This window comes from Anomalospiza imberbis, chromosome 5 (genome assembly GCF_031753505.1).
Source record: "Anomalospiza imberbis isolate Cuckoo-Finch-1a 21T00152 chromosome 5, ASM3175350v1, whole genome shotgun sequence".
NCBI classification, from domain to species: Eukaryota; Metazoa; Chordata; class Aves; order Passeriformes; family Viduidae; genus Anomalospiza; species Anomalospiza imberbis.
The window spans coordinates 601,704-619,099 of record NC_089685.1 but is presented as its reverse complement, the minus strand read 5'-3'; the positions used below and the strand labels follow the sequence as shown (position 1 = coordinate 619,099).

At 63.3% G+C, this 17,396-nt stretch overlaps 1 protein-coding gene across 1 annotated transcript; it reads left to right on the top strand.

Annotated features, from left to right (window-relative positions):
- Positions 1-1,196: 1,196 nt before the first annotated feature.
- On the top strand, positions 1,197-17,377 carry LMF2 (lipase maturation factor 2). The gene is made up of 14 exons (XM_068189309.1): positions 1,197-1,308; positions 3,310-3,563; positions 4,321-4,349; positions 5,165-5,361; positions 6,522-6,700; positions 9,620-9,758; positions 10,705-10,839; positions 10,923-11,028; positions 11,771-11,867; positions 11,949-12,131; positions 13,445-13,613; positions 14,524-14,635; positions 14,715-14,823; positions 16,401-17,377. Exons 1-14 carry the CDS (start codon positions 1,206-1,208, stop codon positions 16,695-16,697), a joined length of 2,109 nt encoding a protein of 702 aa, XP_068045410.1. The 5' UTR covers positions 1,197-1,205; the 3' UTR covers positions 16,698-17,377.
- Positions 17,378-17,396: the final 19 nt, after the last annotated feature.

Sequence of the window (17,396 nt, the reverse complement as noted above, 5' to 3'; positions counted from 1 at the left end):
TCTTACCCCAATCCCATCCCCTATCCCGACCCCTACCCCAATTCCCATCCCTAACTCTGCCCCGGTCCCGATCCCAACCTCAATCCCGATCCCGACCCCAACTTCAATTCTGATCTTGATCCCGACCCCAATCCCCATGCAGACCCCGACCCCAATTCCCATCCCGATCCCTACCCCAATTGTGCTCTCAACCTCGATCCCGACCCTGATCCCAATCCTGATCCCAGTCCCCATCCAAACCTTGATCCTGACCGTGACCCTGATCCCGATCCCGATCCCCATCCAAACCTCGATCCCGACCATGACCCTGATCCCAATCCTGATCCCCGTCCAAACCTTGATCCCGACTGTGACCCTGATCCCGATCCCGATCCCCATCCAAACCTCGATCCCGACTGTGACCCTGATCCCAATCCTGATCCCCGTCCAAACCTTGATCCCGACTGTGACCCTGATCCCGATCCCCATCCCCATCCAAACCTCGATCCTGACCGTGACCCTGATCCCCATCCAAACCTCGATCCCGACCGTGACCCTGATCCCAATCCTGATCCCCGTCCAAACCTTGATCCCGACTGTGATCCTGATCCCAATCCTGATCCCCATCCAAACTTCGATCCCGACTGTGACCCTGATCCCAATCCTGATCCCCATCCAAACTTCGATCCCGACTGTGACCCTGATCCCAATCCTGCTCCCCATCCAAACCTCAATCCTGACCGTGACCCTGATCCCAATCCTGCTCCCCATCCAAACCTCGATCCCGACTGTGATCCTGATCCCAATCCCAGTCCCCATCCAAACCTCGATCCCGACCGTGACCCTGATCCCAATCCCGATCCCAGTCCCCATCCAAACCTTGATCCCGACTGTGACCCTGATCCCAATCCTGATCCCCATCCAAACCTCAGTCCCTCCCGTGATCCCGATGCCAGTCCCCATCCAAACCTCGATCCTGACTGTGATCCCGGTCCCGGTCCCCATCCAAACCTCAGTCCCGACCCTGATCCCGGTCCCGGTCCCGGTCCCCATCCCCACCTCGACGCCGCTCCCTCCCGTGACGCCGCTCCCCTCACGGGCCCTTCCTCATCCCCGGCTCGCCGCCGCCATTTTCGTCCTTCCCGCGCACCGTGACGCGCCCCGCGCGCCGATGGCGTCCGGGCGCCGTGACGTCAGCGCCGCGCGCCGCCGGGCCCGGGGCCGCCATGGCCGCCATGGCGGAGCTGGCGCGGCCGCGGGCGCTGTTCCTGGCCGGGCTGGCCGCGGTCTACATCGCCGCCTTCGGCTCCCTCTACGTACAGATCCCCGGTACCGCGGCGGGGACTGCCGGGTGGGGCCGGGGGAACCGGGACAGGGATGGGGGAACCGGAGCAGAGCCGGGAGTGGGGCCGGGAGAACCGGGATAGGGCTGGGGGAACCGGGATAGGGATAGGAGTGGGGCCGGGGGAACCGGGACAGAGCCGGGAGTGGGGCCGGGAGAACCGGGATAGGGCTGGGGGAACCGGGATAGGGATAGGAGTGGGGCCGGGGGAACCGGGACAGAGCCGGGGGAACCGGGATAGGGCTGGGGGAACCGGGATAGGGGTAGGAGTGGGGCCGGGGGAACCGGGACAGAGCCGGGAGTGGGGCCGGGGGAACCGGGATAGGGCTGGGGGAACCGGGATAGGGATAGGAGTGGGGCCGGGAGAACCGGGACAGGGATGGGGGAACCGGGACAGGGACCGGAGTGGGGCCGGGAGAACCGGGACAGGGACGGGAGTGGGGCCGGGAGAACCGGGACAGGGACGGGACTGGGGCCGGGGGAACCGGGATAGGGCCGGAGGAACCGGGATAGGGATGGGGGAACCGGGATAGGGACGGGAGTGGGGCCGGGAGAACCGGGATAGGGCTGGGGGAACCGGGATAGGGATAGGAGTGGGGCCGGGGGAACCGGGATAGGGACCGGAGTGGGGCCGGGAGAACCGGGACAGGGACGGGGGAACCGGGATAGGGACGGGAGTGGGGCCGGGGGAACCGGGATAGGGCCGGGGGAACCGGGATAGGGATGGGGGAACCGGGATAGGGACGGGAGTGGGGCCGGGAGAACCGGGATAGGGATGGGGGAACCGGGACAGGGACCGGGAGTAGGGTCGGGGAACCCGGGATAGGCCTGGAAGGGAGATGGAGGAGCCGGGCTGGAGTCGGGATTGGGGCTGGTGGGGCCGGGGACGCGGCCGTAGCCAGGGAAGCTGAAACTGGGGCCGGTGGAGCCGGGACGGGACCGGGAGCGTTGCGGGGGGGAGGCGGGCGAGAGCTGGGGACGTGGCCGGTGGAGTCGGGAGTGGGAACGGAGCCGGGGCGGCGACAGTGGCCGTCCCCCTCCCGCGGCCGGGCTGATCTCTCCGTATCCCCGTTATCCGTTTCCCTCCTGCCGCCGCCTCCATCTCCCCGTTTCCCTCCCTCGCTTCTCCCTTCCCGGGAGCACCGGCGGTCCCGGCGCGGCTCCGCTCCCCCTGAGCCCCCAGCAGCCGCCTCCCGTCCCCTCCACGTGGCTCTGGCAGCTCCTGGCTCGCACCCGGGCTCTTCCCGGCCACCTCCGGGCTGGAGGCCGGGAGAGCCGGGGTCAGGGCCGGGACGGCCCGGGTCGCGCTCCCGGTGCCGCGGGTTTGTCCCGGCAGCAGCCCGGCTCCGCGGGGGAGTTCCGGGTGCTGCTGTCGGGTGTTTCTCCCGGGAATGCCGGAGGTTTTTTCCCGGTAACGCCGGGGCGTTTTCTCTCGAGAATGCCTGAGGTTTTTTCCCGGTAACGCCGGGGCATTTTTCCCGGTAATGCCGGGGTGTTTTCCTTGGCATGCCGGGTGTTTTCCCTGGCATGCCGGGTGATTTTCCCGGTAACGCTGGGGCGTTTTCCCCGGTAACGCCGGGGTGTTTTCCCCAGCATGCCGGGTGCTTTTCCCGGTAATGCCGGGTGTTTTCCCCGGCATGCCAGGTGATTTTCCCGGTAACGCCGGGGCGTTTTCCCTGGCATGCCGGGTGATTTTCCCGGTAACGCCGGGGCGTTTTCCCCGGCATGCCGGGTGTTTTCCCCGGCATGCCGGGTGCTTTTCCCGGTAATGCTGGGGTGTTTTCCCGGTAACGCCGGGGCGTTTTCCCCGGCATGCCGGGTGTTTTCCCCGGCATGCCGGGTGTTTTCCCCAGCATGCCAGGTGATTTTCCCGGTAACGCCGGGGCGTTTTCCCCGGCATGCCGGGTGATTTTCCCGGTAACGCCGGGGCGTTTTCCCCGGCATGCCGGGTGCTTTTCCCGGGAGTGCCGGACGCCGCTGTCCCGCAGGGCTGTATGGGCGCGAGGGGCTGCTGCCGGCGCGCCGGGTGCTGCGGCTGAGCGGGAAGGGGCTGTGGGAGCAGCTGCGCGATGTCCCCACGCTGCTGTGGCTCGGGCCGCGCCTGGGGCTGGACACGGAGCAGGGCATGGAGCTGCTGTGCCTGCTGGGAATGCTGGCGGCTCTCGGGGCGCTGCTCTGCGACGCCATGCGCGACTGCCTGGTGTTCGCCCTGCTCAGGATGTTCTACCTGTCGCTGTACCAGGTGCGGGGACAGCGGGGGACAGCGGGGGACAGCGGGCTCCGGGGGGCGGTGGCTCGTCCTGCCGGCTCCTGGTGTGCTCGGGGTGCCGGGGGAGGCACGGTGGTGGAATCAGGGAGTGGTTGGGGTGGGAAGGGGCTGTAAATCCCATCCCGTTCCAGCCCCCAGGGGCCGGGACACCTCCCACTGGTCCAGGGTGGTCCAAGGCCATCCAGCCTGGCCTGGAGCTGCAGAGGGACTGGGGACAAGGCCTGCAGGGACAGGACACAGGGAATGGCTCCCACTGCCAGAGGGCAGGGATGGATGGGATCTTGGGAATTAGGAATTCCTGGCTGGGCTGGGATTGCCAGAGCAGCTGGGGCTGCCCCTGGATCCCTGGAATGTCCAAGGCCAGGCTGGACCCTGGGGCTGGAGCAGCCTGGGACAGTGGGAGGTGTCCCTGCCATGGCAGGGGTGGCACTGCAGGGCTCTGAGCTCCCTTCCCACCCAACCCATCCCGGGATTCCCTGGATCCTCCCTGGCCAGAGCTGGGTGTGGGGGGAGGAGGAGGTTTCACTTCCCTCTGAAATCAGGGAATTAAGGAAGGATAAATGATCTGTGTGAGGCCATCCCTCCCAGGGGTGGCTGTCACCTCCCACTGCTCCTTGCCCCTGGCCCAGACTCCCGTGCCAGGGGGGCTCAGGGGGTGTCTCCCCATGGGGAAGGGCCTGGGGGCGTCAGACCCCCCCGGCTGAGCCTCCACCCCGCTCCCTGTCTGCAGGTGGGGCAGGTGTTCCTGTACTTCCAGTGGTGAGTCAGGCCCCCCTCACGGGGGCTTCTGGGGGGCTCGGGGCTGGGGACCCATCCTGGGCCCCCAGGGCAGGGGGTTCACTGGGGGGGGGCACAGAGGGCTCTGGGGAGTGGGATGGGGGGCACAGGGGGTTCTGGGGAGTGGGATGGGGGGCACAGGGGGGTGGGGGGCACAGAAGGCTCTGGGGAGTGGGATGGGGGGCACAGGGGGATGGGGGGCACAGAGGGCTCTGGGGAGTGGGATGGGGGGCACAGAAGGCTCTGGGGAGTGGGATGGGGGGCACAGGGGGTTCTGGGGAGTGGGATGGGGGGCACAGGGGGTTCTGGGGAGTGGGATGGGGGGCACAGGGGGGTGGGGGGCACAGAGGGCTCTGGGGAGTGGGATGGGGGGCACAGGGGGGTAGGGGGCACAGAGGGCTCTGGGGAGTGGGATGGGGGGCACAGTGGGGTGGGGGGCACGGAGGGCACAGAGGGTTCTGGGGAGTGGGATGGGGGGCACGAGGGGCTCTGGGGACCAGGACAAGGGGCTGCCCAGGGGGCAGGGGACACAGTGGGGTGGGGACCTCTGGGGGCCAGAGGGAGGGGTGTGGGGGGCTCTGGAGACCAGGGCGGGTGGCACTGGGAGCTCTGGGGACAAGGACGGGGGCTGTGGGGGACTGAGGCACATCGGGGTGGGGCGCTCTGGGGACCGGAGCACGTCAGGACAGCGGGGGCTCAGCAGGACAGGGTCCCCAGCCCCACGAGCAGGGCGTGGCCGTGTCCCCAGCCCCGTGTGGGGTGCAGGGTGGGGGTCTCAGCGCTGTCCCCACGCCCAGGGACAGCCTGCTGCTGGAGGCCGGGTTCCTGGCCGTGCTGGTGGCCCCCCTGCGCCTGCTGCGGCGGGGGTCCCCGGCCTGGAGACCCCACGACGCCGTCACCTTCTGGGCCGTGCGCTGGCTCCTCTTCCGCCTCATGTTCGCCTCGGGCGTGGTGAAGCTCACCAGCCGCTGCCCCACCTGGTGGGGGCTCACAGGTGAGGGGGGGCTTTGGGGGTTCAGCTCTTGGGGGCTCACAGGTGAGGGGGGCTCAGCTCTTGGGGGCAATCCTCCAGTTTTAGGGGTTGTGAAGCTCACGAGCTGCTGCCCCACATGGGAGGCTCACAGGTGAGGGGCGCAGGTTTGGGGGTTCAGGTGTTGGGGGGTGCAGGTTTGGGGGTTCAGGTGTTGGACAGGGCTCAGGTTTGGGGTTCAGGTGTTGGACAGGGCTCACAGGTGAGGGGCGCAGGTTTGGGGTTCAGGTGTTGGACAGGGCTCACAGGTGAGGGGTGCAGCTTTGGGGGTTCAGGTGTTGGACAGGGCTCACAGGTGAGGGGTGCAGGTTTGGGGGTTCAGGTGTTGGACAATGCTCACAGGTGAGGGGTGCAGGTTTGGGGTTCAGGTGTTGGACAGGGCTCACAGGTGAGGGGTGCAGCTTTGGGGGTTCAGGTGTTGGACAGGGCTCACAGGTGAGGGGTGCAGGTTTGGGGGTTCAGGTGTTGGACAATGCTCACAGGTGAGGGGTGCAGGTTTGGGGTTCAGGTGTTGGACAGGGCTCACAGGTGAGGGGTGCAGCTTTGGGGGTTCAGGTGTTGGGGGGTGCAGGTTTGGGGGTTCCAGTCACTAGCCTGGAATTTCAGTGAATTTTTGAGAAGTAGGTTATGGAAAGGCCCCCTTCCCCCTCAGTTCTGAGGTACCATTTCATTTGGATTTTTCTGCAAGGAAGCTTTTCCCTGTTTAGCACTGATCCTATTGCGTGGTAGGGAAAATCTGCATCAGCCTGGAATTGCAGGGAATTGTTGGGAAGCAGGTGATGGAAAGCCTCCCCTGAAGCCCCCTGTGTCCCCCAACCCCGAGGTACCACTTAATTCGGAATTCCAATTCTGGAATTCCCAGAATTGCTTGTACTCTGCAATGGGAAAAACTGGGATTAACCCCGAATTAGGTTCCATTTTTGGGAAGTAGATTATGGATAGGCCCCCCCCAAAGCCCCCTGTGTCCCCCAGCCCCGGGGTACCCCCTAATTTGGAAACACTTTTGCACAGAGAAAGCTTTTCCCTGCTTAGTACTCTGCGGCGGGGAGAGCCGGCGTTTACCCAGAACTGGGGTGAATTCTTGGGATTTGTGGCAAACCAATCCCGTTCCTGTGCCCCCCCAGCGCTGACGTACCACTACGAGAGCCAGTGCATCCCCACGCCGGGCGCGTGGCTCGCCCACCAGCTGCCCGTGTGGTTCCAGAAGCTCAGCGTGGTGGCCACCTACGTCATCGAGGTGGCCGTGCCCGTGCTGTTCTTCGCGCCCCTGCGCCGCCTGCGCCTCTTCGCCTTCTACTGCCAGGTGGGGAGGGGGCTCCTCCCTGGGGGCTGGGCTGGTCCTTCTGCGCTTCAGGTGGGCTGCTCCGGGGGTTTTGGTTCGGTAATTTGGGATTTTATTAATTTGGGGATTTTTTGGGTGGTGTGCTAGTGAGTGTGGTGGGTTTAGTGTTGGTTAATTACCGGTGTGCTCACTGGTGATTTGAGATTTTATTGAGATATTTTTTGGGTGGTGTGCTAGTGAATGTGGTGGGTTTAGTGTTGGTCAATTACCGGTGTGCTCACTGGTGATTTGAGATTTTATTGAGATTTTTTTTGGGTGGTGTGCTAGTGAGTGTGGTGGGTTTAGTGTTGGTCAATTACTGGTGTGCTCACTGGTGATTTGAGATTTTATTGGGATTTTTTTGGGTGGTGTGCTAGTGAGTGTGGTGGGTTTAGTGTTGGTCAATTACCGGTGTGCTCACTGGTGATTTGAGATTTTATTAATTTTGAGATTTTTTTGGGTGGTGTGCTAGTGAGTGTGGTGGGTCTAGTGTTGGTCAATTACCGGTGTGCTCACTGGTGATTTGAGATTTTATTGATTTTGAGATTTTTTTGGGTGGCGTGCTAGTGAGTGTGGTGGGTTTAGTGTTGGTCAATTACCGGTGTGCTCACTGGTGATTTGAGATTTTATTGGGATTTTTTTGGGTGGTGTGCTAGTGAGTGTGGTGGGTTTAGTGTTGGTCAATTACCGGTGTGCTCACTGGTGATTTGAGATTTTATTGAGATTTTTTTTTTGGGTGGTGTGCTAGTGAGTGTGGTGGGTTTAGTGTTGGTTAATTACTGGTGTGCTCACTGGTGATTTGAGATTTTATTGAGATATTTTTTGGGTGGTGTGCTAGTGAGTGTGGTGGGTTTAGTGTTGGTTAATTACTGGTGTGCTCACTGGTGATTTGAGATTTTATTAATTTTGAGATTTTTTTTTTTGTGTGGTGTGCTAGTGAGTGTGGTGGGTTTAGTGTTGGTTAATTACCGGTGTGCTCACTGGTGATTTGAGATTTTATTAATTTTGAGATATTTTTGGGTGGTGTGCTAGTGAGTGTGGTGGGTTTAGTGTTGGTTAATTACTGGCATGCTCACTCTTTGTTGATTTGAGATTTTATTGATTTTGAGATTTTTTTGGGTGGTGTGGTGGGTTTAGTGTTGGTCAATTACTGGCATGCTCACTCTTTGTTGATTTGAGATTTTATTGATTTTGAGATTTTTTTGGATGGTGTGTTAGTGAGTGTGGTGGGTTTAGTGTTGGTTAATTACTGGTGTGCTCACTGGTGATTTGAGATTTTATTGAGATTTTTTTGGGTGGTGTGCTAGTGAGTGTGGTGGGTTTAGTGTTGGTTAATTACCGGTGTGCTCAGTGGTGATTTGAGATTTTATTAATTTTGAGATTTTTTTTTTGGGTGGTGTGCTAGTGAGTGTGGTGGGTTTAGTGTTGGTTAATTACCGGTGTGCTCACTGGTGATTTGAGATTTTATTGAGATATTTTTTGGGTGGTGTGCTAGTGAGTGTGGTGGGTTTAGTGTTGGTTAATTACCGGTGTGCTCACTGGTGATTTGAGATTTTATTGAGATTTTTTTTTGGGTGGTGTGCTAGTGAATGTGGTGGGTCTAGTGTTGGTCAATTACCGGTGTGCTCACTGGTGATTTGAGATTTTATTAATTTTGAGATTTTTTTGGGTGGCGTGCTAGTGAATGTGGTGGGTTTAGTGTTGGTCAATTACCGGTGTGCTCACTGGTGATTTGAGATTTTATTGAGATTTTTTTGGGTGGTGTGCTAGTGAGTGTGGTGGGTTTAGTGTTGGTCAATTACTGGTGTGCTCACTGGTGATTTGAGATTTTATTGAGATATTTTTGGGTGGTGTGCTAGTGAGTGTGGTGGGTTTAGTGTTGGTCAATTACCGGTGTGCTCACTGGTGATTTGAGATTTTATTGGGATTTTTTTGGGTGGTGTGCTAGTGAGTGTGGTGGGTTTAGTGTTGGTCAATTACCGGTGTGCTCACTGGTGATTTGAGATTTTATTGAGATTTTTTTTTTGGGTGGTGTGCTAGTGAGTGTGGTGGGTTTAGTGTTGGTTAATTACCATTGTGCTCACTGGTGATTTGAGATTTTATTGATTTTGAGATTTTTTTTTGGGTGGTGTGGTGGGTTTAGTGTTGGTCAATTACTGGCATGCTCACTCTTTGTTGATTTGAGATTTTATTGATTTTGAGATTTCTTTGGGTGGTGTGCTAGCGAGTGTGGTGGGTTTAGTGTTGGTCAATTACTGGTGTGCTCACTGTTGTGACGTTGGATTAGGAGAAAGGTAGGTATCAAGAAAGGATTTAAAAGGGTATCAAGAAAAAATTATTAACAGTAACTAAAAGAAAAAGTAATAAGAATTAGAATAGATTTTTAGACTGGTTTTCTTCTCTTTACAATTTTTTTTTCTCACTGACGCTGTAAAGAAACAAAGCTTAGAGATTTTGTTAGTTTACTATTTTTAGAATAGGTTTTTTTTTAGTTTACTTAGGGAGAGAAATCTTTTTTGTTAATGGTACCCAGTGTCCTGTGGCCTTCAGTCCTGTGACACCCCCAGGCCAATGACCATCCCGGTGCTGTGACCCCCACCTCGTGCCCCCTTTTGTGCTCGGGGGGGTTCCCATGGGGCTCTCTCCAGGCCTGGGCTTGGCTCCTCACTCTGTGGGCACAGGGACATCTCGTGGGGTGTCCCACGTCCTGTGCCATCTGCCCCCCAGCCCTGTGACCCACTCTGGGCCCCCTCGTGCCCCGCTTTGTGCTCGGGGGATCCCCATGGGGGCCTCTCCAGGCCTGGGCTTGGCTCGTCCCCACTGGCACTGGGAGGTGAGGTGGCCACACTGGAGGTGCCCCGTGTCCTCTGTCCCCCAGCCCTGTGACACCGTCCCCCCCAGGTGCTGCTGCAGGTCCTCATCATCCTCACGGGCAACTACAACTTCTTCAACGCGCTGACCATCGTGCTGGCCTTCTCCCTGCTGGACGAGGAGCACGTGGGGCGCTGGCTGGGCCGGCCCCGCAAGAGGCACGGCGCAGGTGAGACCCCCGGAGCCCGCTTTGGGGTGAGGGGGCCCCCCTGGGGGGACAGGGGGCAGGGGATGCGGTGGCCACGCTGTGGGAGCTGCCACGCTCACCCCAGCGCAGGGGCTGTGCCCGTGGGGGAGCCCAGGGGTGTGGGGCACAGTTGTGGAACCAGGGAGTGGTTGGGGTGGGAAGGGGCTGTAAATCCCATCCCGTTCCAGCCCCCACGGGCCGGGACACCTCCCGCTGGTCCAGGGTGCTCCAAGGCCATCCAGCCTGGCCTGGAGCTGCAGAGGGACTGGGGACAAGGCCTGCAGGGACAGGACACAGGGAATGGCTCCCACTGCCAGAGGACAGGGGTGGATGGGATCTTGGGAATTGGGAATTCCTGGCTGGGCTGGAATTGCCAGAGCAGCTGGGGCTGCCCCTGGATCCCTGGCAGTGCCCAGGGCCAGGCTGGACCCTGGGGCTGGAGCAGCCTGGGACAGTGGGAGGTGTCCCTGCCATGGCAGGGGTGGCACTGCAGGGGCTCTGAGCTCCCTTCCCACCCCACCCATCCCAGGATTCTCTGGATCCTCCCTGGTGCTGGGCTGGAGCTCCAGTGGGTCAGAGCCAGAGGTGGGGGGAGGAGGAGGAGGTTTCACTTCCCTCTGAAATCAGGGAATTAAGGAAGGATAAATGATCTGTGTGAGGCCATCCCTCCTGGCATTGCTGTCACCCCACAAGGGGCTCCCACCCTTTGGAATTCTGTGTCCCAGTGAGGTTCTGCTGCTGCTGGGCCTTTCCCTCCTCATTCCCTTTCCCTGCAGCGCTGGAACCCCCAGCATCCCTGGTTTGGGGGGGCCCTTTCCAGGCTGGACAGGGGACAGGTGACACCGTAGGCAGGGCCCTGTGCCCGTGGGTGACCCCAGGGCTGCGAGGGGGGGGTCCCGGGCAGGCTCTGAGCCCCTCCCTGCCCCAGGCTGGCCCCCCAGCCTGGGCTCGGTGCTGGGCACGCTGCTGGAGCTCAGCACCTACGGGCTCCTGCTCTGCTGGACCGTGCGCTACTTCGGCCTGGAGCTCGACTGGGACAGGAAACTGCTGGACTCCAAAGTGGGTACGTGCCGGGGGGCACGGCCCCTGTGCCCCTCCCCGCGGCACCAGGGGCTGTCCCTGAGCCGGGGCCGTCCCTCCCTGCAGCCTTCACCTACCACGAGTTCACCACGTGGCTGCGGACGGTGACACTGCCGCTGGTGGGGGTGGCCTTCCTGTCCCTGTCCTGGGAGATCCTCGTGGCCATGTACCGGTGGGTGTGGGGGACACCGGGGTGACCCCGGGGCCATGGGGGACATCGGGGTGGCCCCGGGGCCGTGGGGGACACCGGGGTGACCCCGGGCCCGTGGGGGACATCGGGGTGCCTCCAGGGCTGTGGGGGACACCGGGGTGGCCCCGGGGTCGTGGGTGACACCGGGGTGGCCCCGGGGCCGTGGGGGACACCGGGGTGACCCCAGGGGCGTGGGGGACACCGAGGTGTCCCCGGGGCCGTGGGGGACACCGGTGTGATCCCAGGGGCATGGGGGACACCAGGGTGACCCCGGGGCCGTGGGGGACACCAGGATGCCCCCAGGGGTGTAGGGGACACCGGCGTGACCCCAGGGGTGTGGGGGACACCGGGGTGCCCCCAGGGCAGTGGGGGACACCGGGATGCCCTCAGGGGTGTAGGGAACACTGGGGTTCCCCTTGGGTGTGTGGGGGACACTGAGGTGACCCCGGGGCCGTGGGGGACACCAGGATGCCCCCAGGGGTGTAGGGGACACTGGGGTTCCCCTTGGGTGCATGGGGGACACTGAGGTGACCCCGGGGCCGTGGGGGACACCGGGGTGCCCCTGGGGGCATGGGGTCACTGAGGTGACACCCTGGGAGCTGGGAAGGGGTGACCCTGCTCTGGGATTTGAGCAGTCAGACGCGGCGTGGAGGGGTTTTAATCCCCCCAAACCGGGGGGGCTGAGCCTCTTTGCCCCCGTGACACCCTATTTGTGTCCCCCCAGCTGTGCCTGCGTCCGGGGATGCTTCTGGAAGCTCTGGGCCACCCTGCAGTGGGCCATCATGGCCACGGCCACCGTGGGCCTGTTCGCTGTTAGCCTGGTGAGGCCTGGGGGCCACGGGGCTCTTGGGGACCCCCAAGCCCCCCGTCCGGGCCATGACAGAGCCCCCCTGCCCCCCCAGGTGCCCTTCACCTACATCGAGCACGAGTCCAACGGGAAGCTGTGGCCCGGGATCCACCAGATGTTCGGGGCCGTGGAGCGGTTCCAGGTGGTCAATTCCTACGGGCTCTTCCGCAGGATGACCGGCGTGGGCGGGCGGCCAGAGGTCATCCTGGAGGGCAGCTACGACGGGCACAGCTGGACCGTGAGTCACCCCAGGACAGGACTCCACCTGTGCCAGGCCTGGAGAGCCCTTTCCAGGAGGAGTTTTCCCAATATCCAACCTAAACCTTCCCCGGTGCAACTCGAGGCTGTTTCCTCTCATCCTGTCCCGTGCTGGGATTGGAGCCACCCTGGGTCCTTTTCCTGGGGCTGAGGTGACCCCAAGCAGGAACAGGCCCTTGGATGGATCAAGTTCTGGAGGTGTCCTGCCCCAGAATCCCAGGATTTTGGGTGGGAATGTCCTTTTCCTGGGGCTGAGATGACCTCGAGCAGGATGAGATGTGGTTGGGTCAGCTGTGATTGGTGCTGATGTCCCTGTCACAGCACCCCGGGATTTTGGGTGGGAAGGTGTTTTCTTGGGGCTGAGTTAAGTCCAGCCACTTGGTTGGAATGGGTTCTGGAGGTGTCCTGCCCCAGAACCCCGGGATTTTGGGTGGGAATGTCCTTTTCCTGGTGTTGAGGTGACTCCAGGCACTGGGTGGGATTGGGTTCTGGAGGTGTCCTGCCCCAGAACCGCGGGATTTTGGGTGGGAATGTCCTTTTCCTGGTGTTGAGGTGACTCCAGGCACTGGGTGGGATTGGGTTCTGGAGGTGTCCTGCCCCAGAACCCCGGGATTTTGGGTGGGAATGTCCTTTTCCTGGGGCTGAGGTGACTCCAGGCACTGGGTGGGATTGGGTTCTGGAGGTGTCCTGCCCCAGAACCCCGGGATTTTGGGTGGGAATGTCCTTTTCCTGGGGCTGAGGTGACTCCAGGCCCTTGACTGGAATGGGTTCTGGAGGTGTCCTGCCCCAGAACCCCGGGATTTTGGGTGGGAATGTCCTTTTCCTGGGGCTGAGGTGACTCCAGGCCCTTGACTGGAATGGGTTCTGGAGGTGTCCTGCCCCAGAACCCCGGGATTTTGGGTGGGAATGTCCTTTTCCTGGGGCTGAGGTGACTCCAGGCCCTTGACTGGAATGGGTTCTGGAGGTGTCCTGCCCCAGAACCCCGGGATTTTGGGTGGGAATGTCCTTTTCCTGGGGCTGAGGTGACTCCAGGCCCTTGGCTGGAATGGGTTCTGGAGGTGTCCTGCCCCAGAACCCCGGGATTTTGGGTGGGAATGTCTTTTTCCTGGGGCTGAGGTGACTCCAGGCCCTTGGCTGGAATGGGTTCTGGAGGTGTCCTGCCCCAGAACCGCGGGATTTTGGGTGGGAATGTCCTTCTCCTGGGGCTGAGGTGACTCCCGGCGCTGGGTGGGGCTGGGTTCCGGGGCTGTGCTGGGGTCCCCGTTGCCGAGGCAGCCGTTGCCGGTCCCACAGGAGATCGAGTTCATGTACAAGCCCGGGAACGTGAGCGCGGCGCCGGCCGTGGTGGCCCCGCACCAGCCCCGCCTGGACTGGCAACTCTGGTTCGCCGCCCTCGGACCCCACCAGGGCAGCCCCTGGTTCAGCGCCCTGGTGCTGCGCCTGCTGCAGGGACAGCCCGACGGTCAGGGACAGGGGACACGGGGCTGGGGACACGGGGCTGGGGACACGGGGCTGGGACAGGGGACACGGGGCTGGGGACACGGGGCTGGGACAGGGGACACGGGGCTGGGGACACGGGGCTGGGACAGGGGACACAGGGCTGGGACAGGGGACACGGGGCTGGGGACATGGGATGTGTGGCTGGGGACAGGGGACATGGGGAGGGGGGACAGGGGACGTGAGGGTGGGGACAGGGGACATGGGACATGGGGGTGGGGACTCTGGGGGCTCTGGGGACAGGGGATGTGGGGCTGGGGACACTGGGGGCTCTGGGGACAGGGGATGTGGGGCTGGGGACACTGGGGGCTCTGGGGACAGGGGATGTGGGGCTGGGGACACTGGGGGCTCTGGGGACAGGGGATGTGGGGCTGGGGACACTGGGGGCTCTGGGGACAGGGGATGTGGGGCTGGGGACACTGGGGGCTGAGGGGCTCTGGGGACACGGGGACTGGGGGACTCTGGGGGCTCTGGGAACGGGACATGGTGGGTTTGGGCTCTGGGGACAGGGGAAATGAGGGGCTGTGGGCTCTGGGGATGGGGGCTAGGGACAGGGGACACAGGCTGGGGCCCTGGGGACAGGGAACATGGGAGGCTGGGGGCTCTGGGGACAGGACACAGGACATAGGGGTGGGGACAGGGGACACTGGGGCCTCCGGGGACGGGGACACGGGGGGCTGGGGGCCCTGGGGACCCAGGGTATGGTGGGACCTCCCCAGCATCGATGCCAGCATGGTTTTGGGGTGTCCCTGTTTGGGTTTGGGTTGTTCCTGCAGCCCTGGGGGTGCCCCCGGGTGTGTTTGGGTGTCCCTGTTTAGGTTTGGGTTGTCCCCGCTGTGCCGGGGCTGTCCCCAGCTCTGACCCCTGTCCTGCAGTGATCCGCCTGGTGCAGACGGACGAGTCCCGGTACCCGTTCCACGGCCGCCCGCCCACCTTCCTGCGGGCCCAGCTCTACAAGTACTGGTTCACGGCCCCCAGCGAGGGCAGGTGAGCGGGGAGGGGCCCCTGCAGCCCCCAGCCCGGCCTCGGGGGCGTTTGGGGTCACCTGAGCCCCCTGTGCCCGCAGCCCGGGCCCGGCACCGTGGTGGCGGCGGCAGCACGTGCAGGAGTTCTTCCCGGCCGTGTCCCTGGGAGACCCCACGCTGGAGTCCCTGCTCAGCCAGCACGGCCTCAAGGTGGGCACGGGGTGACCCCTCCTGGGGTGACCCCTCCCTGGGCCCTGAGACCCTCCCTGGCTCCTGACCCTCGTCCTTCAACACCCCTGATCCCACTGCCACCATCCTGACCCCCCTTCCCTTGCCCCCGACTCTCCCTGACCCTATTCCATTGCTCTTGACCCTCTCTTCCTTCACCTTGTTGCCCTTCCCTCGCCCTTGACCTCTCAAGCCCCCTTCCCTCACCCTGACCCTCTTCCCCCGCCCTGACCCCTTTTTTGGCCCCTGAGCCCCCCTTCCCTCACCCCTGAGCCCCCTCTACCTGGTGCCACCGCCCCGTTCCTGACCCCTTCCACTTGCCCCGACCCCCTTTCTTGGCTCACAACCCCATTCCCTCACCCTGATCCCCTTTTTCAGCCCCCAGTCCCCCCTTCCCTTACCCCTGGCTGCCTTCCCTCCCTCTCTGTCCCCTGACCCCATTCCCACACCACGATCACCCTTTTTGGTCCTTGACCCTCTTCTGTCACCCCCAATCCCATCCCACACCCTGACCCCATTTTCCCCTCAGGACAAGTCCCCCCTGTGACCCCCTGTCCCTCAGGACAAGCCACACCCTGACCCCATTTGCCCCCCTGACCCCATTTTTCCCCCCAGGACAAGCAACACCCTGACCCCATTTCCCCCCAGGACCAGCCCCCTGACCCCTTTCCCCCCAGGACCAGCCCCCTGACCCCTTTACCCCCAGGACCAGCCCCCTGACCCCATTTCCCACCTGACCCCTTTCCCCCCAGGACCAGCCCCCTGACCCCTTTACCCCCAGGACCAGCCCCCTGACCCCTTTTCCCCCCTGACCCCTTTCCCCCCAGGATCAGCCCCCTGACCCCGTTTCCCCCAGGACCAGCCCCCTGACCCCTTTTCCCCCAGGACCAGCCCCCTGACCCCATTTCCCCCCTGACCCCTTTCCCCCCAGATCCAGCCCCCTGACCCCTTTTCCCCCAGGACCAGCCCCCTGACCCCTTTTCCCCCAGGACAAGCCCCCTGACCCCATTTCCCCCCTGACCCCTTTCCCCCCAGGACAAGCCCCCTGACCCCTTTTCCCCCCTGACCCCTTTCCCCCCAGGACAAGCCCCCTGACCCCTTTTCCCCCCTGACCCCTTTCCCCCCAGGACAAGCCCCCTGACCCCATTTCCCCCAGGACCAGCCCCCTGACCCCTTTCCCCCCAGGACAAGCCCCCTGACCCCTTTTCCCCCCTGACCCCTTTCCCCCCAGGACAAGCCCCCTGACCCCTTTTCCCCCCTGACCCCTTTCCCCCCAGATCCAGCCCCCTGACCCCTTTTCCCCCAGGACCAGCCCCCTGACCCCATTTCCCCCAGGACCAGCCCCCTGACCCCATTTCCCCCCTGACCCCTTTCCCCCCAGATCCAGCCCCCTGACCCCTTTCCCCCCCTGACCCCTTTCCCCCCAGGACAAGCCCCCTGACCCCATTTCCCCCAGGACCAGCCCCCTGACCCCTTTCCCCCCAGGACAAGCCCCCTGACCCCATTTCCCCCAGGACCAGCCCCCTGACCCCATTTCCCCCCGACCCCTTTCCCTCCAGGACAAGCCCCCGCTGCGCCGCCGAGCTGACGCTGTCCTGCCGCGGCTCCTGGGCTCCGTGCGCCGCCTGTGCCAGCCCTTCTCGGGCCCCGTCCTGCTCTGGTCCCTCTACCTGGTGGCCGCCACCGCGGGGCTGCTGCGAGCCCTGGCCCGGCGGGCCCGCGGGGGGCCGCCCCCCGCTCGCCACAAAGGGCCCCGGGAGCGGGGCGAGCGCAACGGGGCGCGGGGCGCGGAGGGGCCGCGGGGCACAAACGGGGCACGGCCCGAGGGCCGGCACGGCAACAGGAGGAAGAAGTAGCCCCCGCAGCCCCCCAGAAACGGGGGGCAGGGAGGGAGTCCCCGGGTGGGGGGGCAGCGCTTGTTGGACCCCGGCCCGGGGGGTGCCCGTGTGCCAGTGCCTTCAGCACGGTGTGGCCATGCGGGGTGGGGACACGCTCGGGGACACCTCCCCCTGCCTGGGGACCCCTTGGGGACGCCTCCCCCTGCCTGGGGACCCCTTGGGGACACCTCCCCCTGCCTGGGGACCCCTTGGGGACGCCTCCCCAGTGTCCAGGCACTGCTGGGGACCTCTCCCTGCTACCTGGGGACCCCTCCCTAGGGTTCAGGGGCTGCTTGGGGACATGTCCCAGTGTCTGGGGACCCTGCCCAGGAACCCCTTGGGGGGACCCGGCCCCAGTGTCGGGGGACCCCTCCCCAGCGCCCAGGGACCCCTTGGGGACCCCTGCAGACCTCACAGTGGGGGGGCTCAGCACAGGTCAGGGGCTCAGAGCGGGTGGGGGCTCTGTGCCCGCGGGCTGGAGCAGTTTGGGCAGTGCCAGCCCTCCGGTTACCCTGCCCAGCCCCTCAGGTCACTTTGGGGTCCCCCCTGGCACTTTGGGGTGCTCCCCCCCGCCCATCCCGCGGTTCCCCCCCTGCCCGGCTCGGCCCGAGCCCAGAGGTTTCCTATAATTTTCTAATTAAAGCCTTTGACATTCCAGCCCCGCAGCTAGCCTGGGAT